Here is a 14,970-nt window from a genome sequence, read left to right as displayed (position 1 = left end):
GTCCGTTCGGATATGCAGGGGTTCCGTCCCTCACCACCCGGTCGCCCCATTGTGGGTCTGGCTGAACCCATAATGGGCCTTCTAAAAGAGGCCCTCTTAGTGCCCACCGGGCGGAAAGAGTTTAAAAAATATATATATACTAGCATTATTATTCAATATATAAAATCAATGATATTATTTATTATTAACTGTTAAAGGATTTCATACAGTATAATAAAACGAGCCTATACATTAATTAATTCTCGATTTTCAGAAACACGTGATATGAATCATAATTGATTTCTGGGAAATACTATTGTTTACTTAAAAGTCGAAAGGTCGGAAATTGTAATAGTAAAATAATTAAGTTTTCATAACTTTTAATAAATGTAAAATGTAGAAAAATAATTAAAATTTTTAAAAAGTCGTATTCTTTATTTCTAATTGGTCATTTTTGTTTATTTATAAGATAAAAATGACGTAGATTTAAGGAACTGGCGGGAAAGTATTGCATGTTGGGATATTCGGTCGTGGCATTATTAAAAACCTGTCTTGCTGGAGGCCTCATTTGCCAGACGCTGGTGAATGTAACAAGCGTGTGACTTCGTATTCAATAATTAGAAAAATAAATGTCTGCATCTACCTCGTCAAAAGATCTGCAGCGAGAAATCTGTCCTAAAAGTATGGTAAGACAGATAATACACAGTTTCTTTATGCGGCTTGTAGAAAATAATATAACGGAAAAAAATTTGCCATGATTTTTTTCTTTATAAATTCTATTTTAAATACCTACTAAATGCATTGATTTATATAGGCTACTGTATAAAGTAATAACACTATATGTATTGTACTTATATAATGTGTTTTGTGTGTGTATGTATATATACAATATATACACTTTTATCTTTTTTTATTTTTCAGTCTAGATCAACTTTCTATCTAGGTTTCTGCATAATTAATGACTAATAATTATGTTTCTCTAGAATTACTCTGGATCTTTGGTTGATAAAGATATATACAGGAATCCTGTGATGTAAATATTTTCAATGTTCACATATTAACTATGTGTTTTTCAATTGATTGTATTAATTTTATCCATTTGATTCAAGAATATCAATAGAGAAATATAGCACGATAACAAAAGAACAGGATAGATGTAATTCTATTTCCTTATTTAAAATATCTAACGGGAACGAGTAGAGACTGACTTTTTATAAAATTATTTCGTGGCAATATGTTACGATGGTTTACTATTTGCCGAAGAGTAATTCTTTATCGCTCGGTTATATAATAATTTTTTGTTTTAGTATAGATGAAAGTGCTTTATTGAATTTGTAAGTAAATTTTTAAGCGATAATACTTAAAAATTTTACCACAATCGAATGTAATAGTTTTTTAACAAATTATTTCTAAAAGTAACTTTTTATTTGATTTTTAAATTTAAATTCTATATAAAATATTCAGAGTTTAAACATATTTTTTGTTTTCTTAGACTTTTGTTATGTATGATTCATTTATATTGCATACTATAAATAATCTGAAATTGTTTTTCTTTATGTTATTCATAATAGTAATTTTTCACATTGTCATACTGATATAATAATTTTTAAATGCAGAAATGTTAAATAATTATTTAAATGAATTATTAATGATATATTAAGCTCATATATAGGAGCTTTATATGTGCCAACTTAGCTGGCATATATAAAGTTTTACTCGCAAAAGTCTCCTTTTTGCTTATATTCGAGACACTGTTCTTTAAAATCTTTTGTTTATCAGTGTGAGAGATTTTAAAGTAAGAACTAAGATTTTAAATGGTAAAAATCTCCAAATTTGGCTGTTCGTTATTTGGCAACCAACACTTCTGAAATATTTTCTTCCCAGATGACCATCTGGGAACACCAAAACTGCCGATTGTACTTCGTCTATTAATAAGACCCGGAAACAAAGTTCGTCTGACAGTTATAATCTCCCAAACGTGCTTTGATTATTCATTTTCAAATCTTTGGACATAGTGACACTATTCCATACAAATAGTCTGATAGTTGAAAGTATTCTGATACAAACTCTGTGTAAAATCTTTTACACTGCTACCGATCCAAAGTCTAGACCGGCGGTTCTCGATCTTTTGGATGCCACGGAATACCGTTCGTATATTTTTTATTACGTGGGGCATTAGCATTAATATATTCAAAAACTGATAAGCAATTCCCTGTTAGTAAACATTGAATTGCTTATCAGTTTTTGAATATATTTCTTAGGAAAAAATGAAGCATTGAACTTTAATGTATTGAATAAAATAGAAAAATGGAATTGTTTACGAATATTGTAACAGTTGAAAGACAAGGTTAGATATATTCCGGACAGACCATCCGTGAAAAAATTCCAAGAAGTTCCTGCCTATTTTGATCTATATCCCTAGAGCACTAGGCCATTGCCTTACTACCTCGGCCAGCCAGAAATCTTCATTAATATTAAATTATTATAAATTTGCATTGTACATTGCAATAAATTTGCAATAGAAACTTTAAAATCTTTTTTTCATGGAACACCTAAGGCAGGTTTGTGGAACACCGGTTAAGAACCATATGGACTGAATATGTTCTTGAATATTGTGTGGATCTAGCCTTATGATCTTGATACAATTTGTTCTGTGATTGCTTTGTATTTGAGTGATCTTGCCATATCATACTCTCTAAATTGCAAAAACACCTGCATAGAAAGACTGAATGGACTCTGAATAAGTTTCTTGAAAATACTTTGAACAATTTGCCTTAATTAAATCCAATTTATAATCATTAAGCATACATTTTTGGAAAATGTTCCTGAGTCAACACCATTGTGAATGGCTGTACTGAACAAGACATCTGTTGGTACACTTACAAGTTTAATAAATGAACTAAGTGCATCAGGGCATGTATGGATCATTTAGTAAAAAAAAGTTTTTAAGTTTACAGTCTTTAAAAAACAAAAAAAAAAAAAAGGTTGCTTTCAGTGCCAGCACTAAGTGTACTGTATTTAGACTCTGCTTTCAATCAGTGCACCAATATTACTGCTCCATTTATTACTAATTTCATTATGAAGAGTATGAATTTTTTTTACTTTTGAAAGAAGAATTATCTCAGGCAATTAAATGGTACAAATATTATATATTGTATAAAATTCTTTTTCAGAATAACAGTGAGAGTTGCTTTTCTGATATTTTGAAAGGTCACACTAATTGTTTGTTAATTTGGAAAATTACTGTGACCAGAAACTGGGACAGAGAATTATTGGGATGGAATCTGTAATGTATTAGTTGTGAATATAAATAGTTTTGTAGTTCTTCTTGATTTCTGAGTGATCTTGCTTATATTTTTTAGGACTAGATTGATGGAATAAGACAATGCAACACCTGGGCAATCTCCAAGGAAGTGCCTCCTGTGAGGGCTTTCTAAGAGAACTGGAGATCTATTCTGAGTTCTTCCGATAACTCAATGAAAGCGATACATGGGGGCATTCAATAAGTCTCCTTAATGATAGGCAGTTAGCGAATCTTAGACAAGTTGCTATTTTCTGTTTCACATTAAATAGGTTTAGCTACAGGTAATCGGTTGCGATGCGTCTGGGTTCCATGCTAGCAATATCTGTTATGCTTTAACGAAGACAATCACCATTATTTTTGTTACATGACTGCAACCTGCCATTTTCCAAGTGAAGCATGTGTTTTTAGTATTGTGAGAACTGGGAGTTTGGGGAACATGCTAAAGTTTAAAAAGAATTATAAAATTTAGTTAGTTTAAATAATATTTTATTCACTTGAGAAAAAGGATGAAATTTTATCAATGTTTAACATCTCTCCTCTTCTTTCTGTGAATCAGAGGAAATTGGAATTCCTTCTAAACTGAAAGTTTAGTTGGGAATGAATGAATTGGGAACAAATGCCATTGGTCCACAAATTTGTTATAAAAGGGTGGAGGTCATTTTTTACTTGCTTTTAGTCGTTAAGTCCTCTGAATATTTCCTACCTTATATTCTTCAATGCTTTTAACCCATTAAAGAAGAATGAAGCAAGGTATTGCTTCCAAGATAAAGATTCACTCACTGTCTCCTCAGGTAACTATAATCAATTAATGTAAGTTCGATTTAAGAATTGTTTGTCGAGGCATATATTTTGTTTCTTATCAGTGATTTATAAAGCCATTATATCTGTTGCTTATATGTAGATGCGATATATAGAAATGTATTCATTTTTTTCATTTTTTATTATTATATTTTTGTCATATAAATATATATAGTTAATTATTTCCTTAATTTAGCCTACTTCCATTTCTGTATCAACATCCCCTCCTAACCACTTGGACTTACCACTCGATTTTATTACCATTCAGATCAAGTTTAAATTACTCCTTTTTATCGTGAGTTAGAATGCGAAGTAAAATAACATTGGATAACAAAAAAAAATGTTTTTGAATGTTTCCTTTATTTCATGAGTGGAATCTTACTAATTTTGGGGTGATAAAATCGAATATGACAAAGAAAAATTTTTATTAGCTCTAGTTTCTGTGATGTACAAGAGGTGGCAGTACGTGATTTTAATGGCTTAAGAAGAAACGACACATTTTAATTACATATGCTAACAATATTGAAAGTGCTTTTGAATTTTTGAAAATGTTTGAATTTCAAAATTCAAACATTTCATCAAGCCATTAACGTCACAGCAAACAACCAGATTGTTTTTCTTCTCAAAAAAAGGAATCAGATCCCTCTGACGTTCTCTGTACTGTGAGACCCTGACATCACGTTGGAGAAGATTCCGTTGCTGTAGTCTTGACCCTAGAAGTTCCGCTTTATTCTTTGACAAGACTAGATCTCGAATGAGATCACTCAATTTCGCTTAATTCAGTCTGCGGTGTATCATCTTTTATCTCAAAATCAGGGTCATGGAATGTGGAATGCTTGTTGGGTTCTTCTTCTCCCACACTTTCTTCATTTTCTACTTCAAGCTCATAATGTTGGAATGGAGTAGGAACTGGTAAACTATCTGAATGTGGAATAGGTCGAATTGCAGATGGAATATTTGGGTATTGAACTGTTTCTTTTTTCTTCATTGACAATCCTGCCTTTATAAGTGGAGTCAAGCAGAAATAGCAGTCATCTGTATGGTTTGTAGGCTCCCACCAAACCTTAGGCACAGCAAAAGCCATAGATCATTTTTTATTTTTCAGTCATTCTCATAGTATAACTGAACAAGAGTTGCAACGTGGAGCCCACGACTTATCCTGCCCCTACCTTTATACCCAAATAATGGTGATAGGCAGTCTTCAGAAGAGGCGTCAGATTGTGTTTCTGTGATGAAAATGTTATTTCACTATGAATATAACAAAAATTTTTCACTAAATTTACACATTTTCGTGGCATTTTGGTATAACCAGTATTACTTCAAAAGTACTCCAAAACCAGAAATTTTAACCAAGAAAAACAGAAGCAATATTAAACTCAAAGTCATAGCTACGTTTATTATGTTTATAACCTACAAACATATGGAGAATGTTTTGCTATGTCAGTGTGAGAGGTGTGACAACTCCCAAAAAATAAATTTTCTCCAAAATACAAATGTAGATTCTAAAAAATAACATATCACTGTATCTCCAAAGCAAGAGCTAATCGGTCATTTTTATGGAGATTTTTGAATTCGGCAGATGAAAATACACAAAAATATGCTAATTTTGAGCCTGAAACAAAATCATTGTTGTCCAGTGTAATTATTTTAACTGGTGTCAGGACCTGACTATAAGTGAGTGAACGGTAAGGTTCACTCGACCTTTTAATTTTATTCACTTATAAACCATCCTGCATGGTGAGCTGGGATCTCGTGACCCCTGGATATCACGACTCCTGAATATCACATTGGGTGTTGGGAGTTTGGGTCTTTTTTCCATCTCCTCTTTGCGAGTTTCACATTTTATAGCGATCCTAGATAAGTGAGTGAAGTCTCGTGACCTCCAATCTCACAGTATTGTCATGTACTGGTGTTAACCAAATTTTTTTTTTTTTTTTTGTGTGTATGTGTTGTTATCAAAGAAGGGACAATGCAACCATTGAATTACAAGTCGTCAGTTCAAGATATTAGTAAAAACACTTCGGCTTTACTTTTCTCATAATTTATTGCATAAATGTAATAGTAATGGCTTCAGAAGACAATAAAGTTTTTTAAAGCATATATCATTCAGCTGAAAAGCATCATCTCGAAGACAAAACTGAAATTTGCAGGGTCAAATGCTAATTTTCTCTTTTTCCAATTGACTGTGAAGTAATATGTTTGTACCTAAAGTCTCAGGCTCTTTTTACATTCATTAGGTTCCTAATGGCACCTCGAGAACGATCGATAACTAAAGCTTAGTTATTGCACGTGGCTATTGGAACCGAAAATGAAATATATGGCACAGAATAACATTTTCAGTTGATTAAACACCAATGATGTGGTTCCAATAGAAACTGGTTTTTATCATGTTCGTTAGCTTAACGATACAACTCAGAATAGGTCCCCTGGCCCCAATATGTTCTCTACATCTTTGATTAACAGTACATAGTCTTGTTTTTCATGCCTGAAAAACTTGTTTGTGCTTATCAGGAAAATCCACTCCCTATGTGCTTTATGGCTTTCTACTCATAATTCCTTGGACTTGAGTGGAAGTATAGTTCAAAAGGTGATAATTTACTAGAGATTGATTTATAGCTTTCTGTAGCACTTCCATAGTATGGACTTTATTCAGAAACAGTTAGGCTGCGACTCCACTAGCCGTAAAACAGCCGTAAAACCCCTCGCCGTAAAAGCTTTTAATCATGTGACCTATTTGCATTTGCGCTCGGATTGCGGTGGAGGTCTGGCTAGCGAAGCTTTTTACGGCAACAGTACTATTACAGTGTATACGTGATATATCGGTATAAACACAATGATTAGATTCTATGAGTTTTCTCTGTACTATAATTACAAATGTAGTGAAAGTAATATCTTTACTTTCATATATTGACTTTTATTATTATATTATTAAGATAATATACAGCACTTATAAGCTTAGCTCTTTTATTATATACTCCTCTAAATTGAAGGATTTTCCTTTGGCTGTTCATATTGCGTGTTTTAGGCATCCATTATTATAATCGGGATACCTCTTGTCGTAGATACATGAATACTTTCGGATGTCATCGATCAATCTTTCCAGATCTTCTAGAGTAGCCACAAGAGAACATACACAAAAGCTCGTTTTCTGCCATTTTTGCACTGTGTCATGATGACCTAGATTTCACTGACTTCTGATTGGTGGCTGGTACCGGTTTACGGTTGTATTCGCTTCGAAAGTTGAACACTGCTCAACTCTCTTTTACGTTGGTTTTACGACTTGCTCAGGCGTAAAATAGCATGGTCACGTGATTAAAAGCTTTTATGGCCCTTTTATGGCTAGTGGAGTCGCGGCCTTACTATTTTAGGTAGCCAAATGCAAAAAAATTCCAAAGGGCTTGTGTCAAGGGACTTTACTGTAATTTATTTTGTCGGTAATAAATATAATCTTGAATTTCTCATGAGCATATTGGAAATAATGTTGTGTTAATGTTGCAGTATGGGAGGAGGCTTTATTGTAATAGGAAAATGCTTTTTTTAGCTCACCAGGATACAGTTGGAACAGACCTCAACAATTGGTTCAGAATGCTTTTAAACTAAACCTATGCATTTGATATTTGCATTTGTTAGAACTCTGAAGAGAGGAAGAGGTCCACATCCAGTCAAACCTCCAAGTACCAAGATGTTTTTTAAAAAAAATTTTCTTTGTTCTCAATCCATTTGCCCATCACATTCTTTCCTTTTTTAACATAACAGATTTTTTTTTGTCTCCATTTGGTGTAACTAGGATAGATCCAGCCTTCATCAAACTGTGACCACATATTTGCTCCTCTACCTAGTGAGGTGGTTCTCATAGAGCTTTCTTGTGCTTTGTGATCAGTTTCCAGCTATTTTTTGGAGCAACATTAGGTTTTCTTTGTTTGCTAAGGTTTTGACTTTTGTGATGGCCACCTTGATATTAACTGGACAGGGCCACATGTCTTGCTAGGCCTATCTTGTTGATGACTAAGGACTCAAAATCTTGAAACAATGTTTGGTTTTTTAGTGCTTTCTCCATGCTCTGGACAAATATCCTCCTTCGGAAAGGCCAATGGTGTGACACTAACTTTATCTAAATTTAAAACTTGACTGTAAATTTGGAAGTTTTACAGAAAGCCATAAAGCTCATATGAAGTAGAATTTCCTGATAAGTGTAAATAATCTTATCATGCCTGAAAAACCCATGTACAGTACTATTAGCCAAAGACAGAGAACATATAGAGCAACTGCAGGTAAACCATAGATAAAAAGTGTGCATTTTTTTAAACAGATAGATCATAAAAACTAAATATATATATGAAATTTATTGTCCATGGCATTTTGTTTTGGAAACACCTGTATATGAACTGAAAGATCAGGTGACAATCTATCATACAATCAAAATGTCTAAATTTCACCTTTTAAAAGCTTATATTCACTATCTATATGCTTGAAAGTACAGTTATTGGGACATCTTTCATTTTTGTAATAGAGATGTCAAATGAAACAGTACTATAAATAATATAGCTGATGATAATAGGGATTAATTTCTATTCATCAGAGGTGTACAGACTTAATACTGTAATAAATATATCAACTATCAAAGGAGACTACAGTAAAAATATATTTGTGAAAATGGTGTCACTTTTGTTGCGTATTGTTAATTAGTAAAGCACTCCAAAAATACCTTAAAAATTGCATTAATCTTTAATGTTTTTGGCCATATTTAACTGATCATCTTCACGACTTACAAAACAAATGATGGTTTTATTAGAGATTAAAATAATTAATGCAATTTTTAAGGTATTTTTGGAATTTTACTAATCATCATTGCATTTTTCAGTAGCTGCGTATTGTTGATTTTACTTTAAGATGTTACCTATACTTTACACTTACATTCTGATCAATTGTTGTAATATTTCGATTTTAAATATATGTAAAATTTCAGTAATTTTGACTTAAATTAAAAATTTCATATTTTTAGGGAGAAGTAGATCTGATGACATTACTGAAAAATTTCTATGATTTTCAAGAAGAACGTGTATTTACCTATCGTTTATTTGACGAGTAAGTGAAATTATTTTGTTACATTACTGACTAAATACAACCAAATACAGTGGAACACTGTCTCGAGGGATCAGTCCAAAAAGACGTGTGATCAAAAATTTAAGTCAAGATGAAGCAAAAGATGGCAAAACAAAACTTTTTATGAAAAACTCATATTACAGCATTAATGAATGTTTATTTTAAACTCTTTTTGTTGTTATGATACTACAAATGTGTAGACTTCCCTTATATTGCAATTGCTTCATGCCCATTAGCCAATAATTTACTGCTAATCATCCTCTGTAAGAGAGAATGCACCTATAAGGTTCAGTTTTATGCCATTTAATTTGGGAATGTGTAGAGAAGGATACAAGAATAATATATTAGAATGTGTTCTAGAAATTCTGATTGTTTTTTACATATAATATTGGATATCTGTTATCTTTGTCACAAAGGAAAAAATTTATAAATGAAACTCCATAATCAACTTAGATGTATATATGATGAAATATGTCACCTATTGATCTGAGGTCAATGTATAAATGTGAAACATTTAAATGGTGTCCACTATATTTAGTTTGGCTTGACTGCTACTTCAGTATTTATTTATTTGGCTATTGAATAATTCCTGTTTTTTTTTATAAGCCTAAAAAACTTATTTTAATTGCTAAACATTATAAATTATATTTAAGAGAAATGGAATATTTGAGATGTAACTGACCAAAGTGCAATAGGTGTGAAAAACACAACAGGACCACTAAATGACAACATTTTTTTTTTTTTGTTTTGTTTCCTTTCTGTATTGTCTATCTAAATATATAAAATTACTTGTCCTGACTGACTGATTCATCATCGCCCAGAGCAAACTGCTGAACCTAAACTGGTGAAATTTGGTACACAGTCAGGGTACATCATGAAAACACACACTAAGAAAGGATTTTTCAAAATTCCTTGCGGGGGAGAGGGAGAACATTAAGGCTTAACATGAAGAACGGCATCTACTGTACTATTTTAGATGGGATGTTTTGTTTTAGTCTTCATTGAGTACATAGGTATATTAAATTGATAACCTTTCAGACATTGTTATAATTATTCTTATATATTTCGATTTTTTAACCAAATGTTCGAACCGTTTTAAATTTGAATTTGTTATTGCATATTGGTTCGATTAGAGAACGATTGTAAACGTTCCAGAAAATTGATCAAATTGAAAACAGTTTGTTTGATTCTCAGCAATTCTCATCGTTCTCGGCAGTAGGTGTTATATAACAATTACTATGGTTGTTGAAATACTGAATATAAATGGTGTTTGCTAGCAAAATCCATGCGGGCAAAGTCGTGGGTAACAGCTAGTCAAATAATATAATAAATGCTAAAATAAGCCTTGAAAAAATTTAATGTCAATAGTATCTAATGACATGAGTTTGAGAGTCAATTTTTAGTTCTTCTTTGCTGTAAAAAATTAATATAGAAACTCTAAATTTTATTGTATAACAAATAATTTCTCTGAGAGTTGTTATATAGAGAGGACAATTATCACAGAAATTTATCAGCTTTCAAGATAAAGTTTTAAATAGGAATGTCCAGTTATGTCAATAAAAGTGTAAATTGACATATAGAAAAATAAAGGCAGAGAGAACAAAAGATGAAGCATATTTATACATGTCTGTGGTGCTTAAAGAATTTTTTCATGCTTTCTAAAAATAATCTTGATAGGTGTAGACAAAGAAAGAACCTGCTTGAATTAATAATTGTAAGTTAAAATTGGTAGATAATCTGTATCATTGCATAACCTGCACATGCATTCAACTTGACTTAACTGCAGACAATTAATACTGTAATTATTGCAAATAACCCACGAGTTATTTGTAGTTAATTACAGTAATATTTGTTTATATTATGTAAATATTTAATGTTATTTCCGTTTTATAGTATTTTTATTTTGATGAAATGAATTATTACATATTTATTTTATGAAAAAAAAAAAATGCTTCAAAATTTTTTTCCTTACATCTATGTAGAGGACATAAGATATATTTGGGTACTGCACCACATTATGATTTTATTCGTTTCCGTCATCTTGTTCACGAAGTTACTCAAGAATTCAAACGAATTTCTGAAGGTATTATTGCAATTGAGCATAGATTGAGAACTGAATTCGACTGTCCCCATTTGGCGGATTTTCTGGCTAATCTTCAAGAAGACGAAAAACTGAAATTGGAACTGGTAATTATTATATATACAATTTACATTTGATATAATTTTAAAATATGTAACACTTCTCCCTTAAAGCTTTCCATAATTTTGTTTTTTGCAAAAATACACTGTGAACTGATTGATTTATTTTATTATATTTGTTTTCTTTATGTAATACTTTTTGATAAAAAGGAAAAATATTATGATATAATTTTTTGAAAATATGTGGGGATAATCAAATAATTGATTTTTACAGTACATAAAAATCAAAATTTATATAAAATTATTTCATCATTTTTATTTGTCTTTTCACTTAATCAGTAAATTTTATTATTAAAATCAACTTAATATCTGGGTATATTGGGTGTTCAGAAAATAGTGCCCCATTGGAACACCTAATGAAGCAAGAATACCATCAAGCAAAACACTGATGTCAGTGTTGAACTGCTTAATGTTGTCAGGTGTTCCTGAGGACATTAACCTGACAGATGGTCATATGTACAGTACTGTACCTCCAGTCTATGGTATGATTGCAGTGTTTTAAAAAATTGTCAATGTAATTCCTGATGTTGATTTTCAATAATTCATAATAAAGATGTTCAGTTCATTGCAGCCATCTAATTGTTACAGTAATTTGCATAATTACTATATCTGTGGTGTGGTTGTTACTACAGATAGTTATTTAAAAGTCAGTTTAGCAGAGTGTAAACAGTGTATGACAGAATGAGAAATACGAAGGCGCAGAGAAGTGAGATATTACAAAATTACCTTCAGGGAAGCAGCACAAGAGATGTTGCAGCACATTTCCATGCATTGCATCCCATTTGTCTCTATCCCCAACATATTACAATCTTAAGAATGGTAGCTAAATTTCAATGCACAAGTGACTTGGATGATATACTAAGACCTGGGAAGCTCAGGAATTGTATGATGGACAAAGCAGCTACAGACTTCAGCCATATTTACAGTAAACCCAACTACTTTCATTCACAGTATGGCCCTGGAGGCAGGAATTGGGTCAACCTCTGTGCAAATGATTCTCAGGAGGTTCTATTATCTATCATCTGTACAAAGTCCCAGTGTTGTCAAGAGCTTCTTCCTGAAGACTACAATACAAGGATAAACTTGGCAGAAATGTTTATGGATTTTGGCAACATGGACCCTGCCATTCCCAGGTGAATCTGCTTCATAGATGAAGCATCATTTTAAATAAGTGGCAAGGTAAAGTTCACTAATTTGCACTACTGGATGCAGCAAAATCTACATTACTTGCAAGTGAAATATACTCAATGTCAGTAGTGTATTAATGTTTAGGTTAGATTATTTGACCAATGAGTTCTCGGCCCACTTCTTATTGAAGGTACCCTTAACCCCTAAAAGTACTTGAAGCTGCTCATAGATGTAACTCTTGATAATGCCATTTTCTACCAACATGATGAAATCCTTGTCCATTGGGTCTTTCAGTTAGTGATACATACCACTTTTCATGAATGTGGATTGGTTAAGGAGGTCCATATCTATGGCCTTACTAATTTCCTGATTTGACACAATTAGATTTTTTTTATTATTAGGACTACATAGAGTACAGGGTTTATTGAAAGGAGTTGAAAATGTTGCAGATTTATGACATGTAAATTGACACTTCTACACAGATAATGGCTGACTAGCTTAGGACTGTTGAAAGATTTTGAGTTGACTTGTGTACTGTCAGGTAGTATGGTGTCATTTCAAACACCTCGTGAAATGGGTAAAATGTCCTCGTCAATATTTTCATTTTTCTTGAATTTTACAAGAAAAATGAAAGTACTTTTTTTCCCCCTTCATTTCAACCAAGAACCATGAAATTAACATGCAATTTTATTTCATATTAAAATGATTCAGATTAAAAACAACCTGGTAGTTATTACTCGATCTATATTGTATGTATGGTTACCAAAGGTTGCTATTCCTACATTTTATGTTAAATTTTGACATAATTCTGCATAACAACATTCCATATTGTGCTTGCTGGGCTGGATTCATATGTTGTCAGGCACTCCTCTGGTGCATTATTTTCTGAACATCACAAATCAAATGTCACTAATTTGAAAGTGGCCACTGAATAGCCAATATATTTTTGAATTAAAATTTGAGTGTAAATAGAAATAGCCACTATTAATATGTAGTTAATAAGTATCTGAATTTGCACGAATAATACAGTCACAAAAATTCTAGTATTTAAACTATTGCTATGTTACAAAACTTCATTTTTGATAACTTGTCACCCTCTCAGTCCACACTGAGTTTGCAAGACTCTACCGTATTTTGTTTTGCTTATCGCAAAATTTCGACTTCCATTTTTATAACAAAGTAATTAAAATTACTATTTGATAATTATTTCCAATTATCATCAAATATTCTTGCATCCCATCCTATATTCTCTTCTATAAAAATTATAAATCAAAACTGAATTTTATTAATACAAAATTAGTATTTTTCAATGTAAATTGATCTAGATTGTAACATTATATCAGTTTAAAAATTGATATTTGTCATAAATAATAAGCTTTTTTACATCTAAGTTTTAATGACATAATTAAAATTTGTCAATTTAAAAATACGAAAAACCAGACAGCAAAATTGCAATTGGCCAAACAAAATATAATTGATCATCCAGACGAACCGGAACAGCAGTTGGAAATCATAGATTTAAAACAGAGGTACGTGGAGGTCTCTTATTATTTCAATTAAGTACGAAGATAAATTTTTTAATTATTAAATTTATATAGATTGAGGCAAGTAATAGAAAGAATTAACGAACATTTGGAAGAATTAAGATACGAAATGGAAGAATTATAGAGAGAGAATTCGCAGAATCTCGGTTCCCCGAAAAATGTGATAATTTTTATCTATATTTTAAAAATTTTTTTGTTAACATTTACATTGTATCAATGCTTTTGCAATTTGATAAGCAATTATTGCATTTTTGTGTAAAATTGTCTATATGAATGAATATATGTATGTATATTATAAAGATTTAATTTTTTCATTCATGCATAAACACAGCTGAGCAGATAATGACCGGAAAACTTGTAATAAAAAAAACTATTTTTTAAGTTTTTTGTTCTACTTTTGTTCCGATTCTTTAAAATATATATTTAAACAGAAAAATTAGAATTTTTAGATTTTACTTAACAAAATTTCTAAATTGTTTAATAATAATAATAATCTTATAATGATTTTAAAAAAATCGGAATTTTGGATTTTGTTGTTCTAATTTTAATTTATAAATTCAAACTGTTACGAACACTTCAGATCCAAAGTATTGAAAAAGTTTTTAAATTGTAAAAATTTAAACAGATTTCATAATTTAATCTAATGAAATACAGTCAAACCTGTTTTTATGCGGGGGATAGGGACCGCATTAAAAAAAACGCATTAAAAAAAATCTCACGAAACTTCACGAATGGCTGTAAATAATAGTTTTCGCAACACAATTAAAAAAATAATTTTTTTATGCGGTCAAGAGGGACCGCATAAAAAAGTCTCACATAGAAAATAACTGAAAACCGTACGAAATAGAATTTATTGACAACAGATGTCAGCACTTGACTGCATCGTCTGGTCTATCGTCTGTTTTACATATTTTT

General features: G+C 31.3%; 1 protein-coding gene across 1 annotated transcript; it reads left to right on the top strand.

Moving 5' to 3' along the window:
- The first annotated feature begins 482 nt into the window (after positions 1-482).
- Positions 483-14,436, top strand: LOC136968308 (required for excision 1-B domain-containing protein-like). Its single transcript, XM_067262314.1, has 5 exons — positions 483-665; positions 9,084-9,166; positions 11,167-11,371; positions 13,952-14,040; positions 14,110-14,436. Exons 1-5 carry the CDS (start codon positions 609-611, stop codon positions 14,177-14,179), a joined length of 504 nt encoding a protein of 167 aa, XP_067118415.1. The 5' UTR covers positions 483-608; the 3' UTR covers positions 14,180-14,436.
- Positions 14,437-14,970: the final 534 nt, after the last annotated feature.

Source organism: Centruroides vittatus, unplaced genomic scaffold (assembly GCF_030686945.1).
Source record: "Centruroides vittatus isolate TY-2023 unplaced genomic scaffold, ASM3068694v2 contig_1427, whole genome shotgun sequence".
In the NCBI taxonomy this organism is placed as follows: Eukaryota; Metazoa; Arthropoda; class Arachnida; order Scorpiones; family Buthidae; genus Centruroides; species Centruroides vittatus.
Note: the sequence above shows the minus strand (reverse complement) of the source record. Positions and strands in the feature narration are given on the sequence as shown.